We start from the raw sequence: 4,826 nt of genomic DNA, 5'->3' as shown, positions 1-4,826 counted from the left end.
AAAAACAGAAACGTGTTTTCTCACAGTTTAGGGGGCTAGAACTGTAAGTTCAGGGTGCTGGCTCTAGAGGAAGGCTTTCTGTTGGCTTGGAGGTAAGTTCCTGTGTCTTTGAGCTTCTGCTCCTGGGTGATCTTCATGTGGCTTGGCACCTCTCTTCCGTAGTCTCTATTTCCTTGCTTGCTTGTTTAATCTTTTTTGTATCTCAAAAGAGATTGACTCACGATACACCCTATACTAATCCTGTCCCATTAACCTAACAAAGACAACCAATTCCAAATGGGATTGTAAGCACAGGCATAGAGACTAGAATTTACAACACATATTTCTAGGGGACACCATTCGATCCATAACAATACTTTTGGCTGGCTTTAAGATAGAATATTGGGCTTCTCTACCTATGAATTCGACTTGGATGTAATTCTGAATATTCCTATGAACTAAGTTTTGTTTTTACTCATATATATCCTTCTTTGTCCTGAATTTCTCAGGATATTTCTTCTAAAAACTTTATTTGGAGATCTTTACTAATGTAAGGCATTACATGGTACATATTAGAAGAGTAGAAACCATCTGCACAGAGAAAAGCACAAATTTCTCAAGGACAGATTAGGCAGTGAAGAATTCAAAATTATGTAAGAAGTGAGCTATAACTTTGACTGGAAAGATCCAGGTTCTAAACCATGTTCTATCAGATGCTAACATTCAAAATTTAGAACCAAAAATTACGTGACCTCAGTGATCAGTACCTAGAGTCTGAAGCCACATTGCCCAGATTCTAACCTCACCCCACTGTTCATCAGAGGTGTGACATTTAACAAGTTCCTTGATATCTCTGTGCTTTGTTTTCTTCACTGTGAAACAGAAATAATAAGATAATATATCCTTTCAGGTTGCTATGAAGATTACATAATTTAATATATAATTAAATTATTAGATGCAAGTATCCACTACCCATAATAAGAGTGGTTATTTTCATTATGATGATCACTACTGGATTTCCAAGAGATACTGTCAATTTTTCAATAATATCAATTCAAAATTTTTATCTACCTATAATAAAACTATACCATTGTATTAAAATATTAAGCTCCTTTACTGAGTGGCTGAAATCATACCAGCACTGAGGATGGCAATAGTTTTCTTATAATGATCAGAAGCTAGGATTGAGAGTTCTAAATATCTTTAATAAATAAAAAAGAGAAATATGAATCAAAAGTATGTAACAGCATCAATACAAGGGACCCATGACAAGAGGAAAGTAGAAATAAAATAGGTTTTAGGTTGTAAATGTTTGGCATAAAAAGCAAAGGAATGAGGGCATTTAGATGAGAAAAAATGAAATCAAAGTTTTAATGGAGATGATAAGGCCCATGGTATATTAGCAAAATAGACAAATAGGAAACGTCTAGGTTAGCCAGACTCAAAATTTGAGGTAGAAAAGTGGGAAAAGTAAGTTCCCTCATAGCTGAAGGCCATAAAAGCCAACTTATAAAGTTTGATATTTTCTTTTGGTGAAATAGAATATTTGGAGGCATAAAAAAATAAGAGTAGCATCTATTAAGATATATTAGGCACCTAATAACAAAAAGTATTCCAAGTTGTTTAATGGAATTTAGTCATCGTTTTTTTTACTGAATTTAGTCCAATAAGACTTTGAGCTTCTCTGTAATAAAGTGCATACTTTTTCAAGATCCCAGTGTCCTACTGAAGACATCAGTCTTTCTGTTTCCTATACTTAGAAACTTGGTAGAAAGACTTCAAGTGGATCCACTGTAAACTGCCAAACGGAACCCGTTGTCATTGAGTCAATTCCAATCCATGACGACCTCATGTGTTACGGAGTAGAACTGCTCCAGAGGGTTTTCTTTGCTGTAATCTTCACAGAAGCAGTTCACCAGGCCTTTCTTCCATGGTACCACTGGGTAGGTTTATATTGCCAACCTTTAGGTTAGCAGACAAGCACAAACCATGTGCACCACCTGGGGACCTGGATTCACTGTAACCAAAACGAAATAAAGACTGGCTCTGCCGTCATCCCCAAAATGACTCATCAGTGACTTCAGAATTGTCACTTCCTTTCTTAAAGAAGGATCAAAAGTGCTCACTCTCAACTCATCTCTGTGGGAGGCAAAAAAATGTAGGGAGCCCAGAGAGGTGGATTATAATCTTGTCTATGCAACTAAGATGTCATTTGACCTTGATCAAGTTAGTTCATATCTAACCCCGAATATCATTATTTCCACTGAGGGGGCTCAAGAAAATAATTTTCCTTTCACCTTTAACATAAGAATCTTTGCACACAGTATCATAGTTATTAAATTTGGAATAAAAATCTCACACAATTTGATGAAATAAATCAATATGTACTGCTATATTTGCATGGGTTTTCATTGTGAGACGGTTAGCTTGCGCATAACAAAAATGCAGACTGGGATTTAATAAATGGATAGTTCTACAATTCTTTAAGTGGACCCTCACAGGCTTTTGTTGAGACATCTGTTCAATGTCTCTAAACAGGGAAGAAGGACGTAAATTCAGAGATTGCTTCTTCTCCTCATTCTTTCTCTCCTCTCTCTCTTTTTACACATTTCCCATCTCTTGAAAAGACAAAGTAAGCGGGTATTTGAAAAATCTGATGAGTCATAAATATAACAAAATGGTTACTACGATTTTGTAATCTAATGGCTGGCATGCTTATCAGGGTTTTCAAGCCCTCCAGTTCTGTGCCAGAACCTTGCTTTTCACATTTCCTCCTGAGACTTCTGCGAATGTATGATAGAATCAAGCTTGACTCTTGATGTTCCTCATTAATACACCCAAACCATCTCATTCCCTGATTTTTTCACATCTGACAGCAGCTGAATGCCTTCTCCTCTGCTACAAACTAAACTTTCCATTTCCACCTGTGGAGAGAGTACTCAGTTAAAATGTGGAGAGAGTACTCAGTTAAAATGTCTTCTCCTCTGAGAAGCCTATCTGAATTTCCCCAAATCACTCTCTTGCTAGTGATCTTTCACCATTCAAAAATAAATATTTATTTGTTGAATCACGTAATCCCTGATTATATTCTTCTCTCATTTTTACTTTAACATCTTTTGTTTATTGATTTTATATCTCATGAGTTAAGTAAAGCAAGTTGGCTTTGTTCTGTTTTGTGTACTTTGGGTTAAGCTGGGAGGCAGAGTTCAGCAGAGAGGATTTATAGTGGATCCAGGACCAAAACTAAAGTCTTTGGTCTCCATGGCATTCTCTCTCTAACACTTCACCCCACACTGCCATGCAAAACATCACACTCCAGTCATTCAGGTAGAGCCAACACAAAGCCCAGAAACCATAAACAGGTAAAGGAGAAAGTCACAGGCATGTTCATGGATAGAAACTCCAGGGGGGCTGAAACAAAGAGATCAGCATTTTATTTTTACGTTTGAAAAAGAATAGTGAGGAGAGGGTAAAGGGGTTAGGGATAATAGAAAGAGTCGGATGAAAAGGGAAAAAAGAAATCATTATGGATAAGAGAAAGAGAAGGAGGAAGGATCCGGGTGGGGAGGAGACAGGGAAAAAGCCATAGAGCAAGCAAGGGTGAGCAAAGAACCATGTTAGGGGTTAAAGAGTTTATCCCAGGGTTTTCCTCAAGAGTTTTCTTTTCCCTCCTCCATGCCCCATGTTATCTTTTTCTCTAACTGCAGAAGTATGGTGTGGTTTTGGGCTATAAGCAGAGGTAACAGTGGGTCCTGGACACCCAACATTTGTATTCACTTATGCATCCCCATGCTTTTCCTGAACTTAAACCCTGAAAGCAAAGAGTCTTGGGGTAGAATACTGTGTCAAGGTGGTCTTGGTGCCAAAGAATAGTTTGCTTCACCCCCTTTTTTTGATCAGAATTGACCTCAGAGGCAGGGATGCACCGAGCAGAGGCCAGTGAAAGCTGAGAGTCTCTGAAATATCAGAATCTTCCCATCACTGTGAGAAATATGTTCCTGAAACTTCAGGTTTCTCAGTAGACATAGCTAGATGATGGCAACTGTCCTAAAAAACGGGACAGTATTGGAAAATTATAAAAAAGTTGCCCTGAAATGGGGAGCAAGGGAAAGGAACTATTTTAGCAGGGCTTGAAAACTTACCTTTTTTCTTGTATGCAAAGAGATGACATTCAATGGACAGCTCATAGTCTTCTCTTTTTCAATTCTGATTTACTCTGAAGATTGATCATGTGCAGTGCATTGCGGCATGCAAATTGTACTCAAGAAAGGTCCACTCTGGCTTTCTGTTGCAGGAGCTATCGGCAGAGAAGATGACCCACAAATAACCAACACTTTCCAGATGGCCTGAACTAGAATCTGCAAAAGGGTCTGTAATGTTGGCAAGAGAAAAATTTTTTTTTTAAGTTTCTTATTTCTGCTCTTAAAATTTTCTAGAACAAAAAATATACCCAGTATTCTGTGGTAGAAATTCTACTACCCCCAAAACATTCACCTGACAAAACACATGAATTATGCGTGCCTTCTTCTTCCTTCAGATATTTATAGGGATTTCATAAAAGTTCACAAATGGCCAGAACTGCATATCAGCCTCCAGAGGCCAAAGGCAACACTCCTCTCCACGCAACCCTAAAGAATTTGTTCAGTGAGCTTCTTAACACAGTTAGTCCAGGACCACAGCAAACCATAAGGCCACTTAATCCCAGACAAGGTTGTCAGCAGCCAGATTTTTGTCCTCTGAGTCCTCCTCTCCTACTCATTTGTCCGAAGTAAGGGACACGTCCTATTTCAGTTACCAAGTGCTCATGTGGCCACATCTCTGCCTCCACTCCACCCACCCTGCCATAA

The 4,826-nt window shown here is 38.4% G+C and overlaps 1 protein-coding gene across 1 annotated transcript in view; it reads right to left on the bottom strand.

The window, feature by feature from the left end:
- LOC101342474 (olfactory receptor 4C11-like) overlaps positions 1-3,242 on the bottom strand; it is a 6,512-nt gene extending 3,270 nt beyond the window's left edge. The window contains exon 1 of the mRNA XM_004391079.2: positions 3,218-3,242. Coding sequence (XP_004391136.2) covers positions 3,218-3,242 — 25 coding nt within the window. The remainder of the gene's footprint in view (positions 1-3,217) is intronic.
- Positions 3,243-4,826: the final 1,584 nt, after the last annotated feature.

Source organism: Trichechus manatus, unplaced genomic scaffold, assembly GCF_000243295.1.
Source record: "Trichechus manatus latirostris isolate Lorelei unplaced genomic scaffold, TriManLat1.0 scaffold00440, whole genome shotgun sequence".
Classification (NCBI taxonomy): Eukaryota; Metazoa; Chordata; class Mammalia; order Sirenia; family Trichechidae; genus Trichechus; species Trichechus manatus.
The sequence above is the reverse complement of the archived record's forward strand: the minus strand, read 5'-3'. Positions and strand labels throughout refer to the sequence as shown.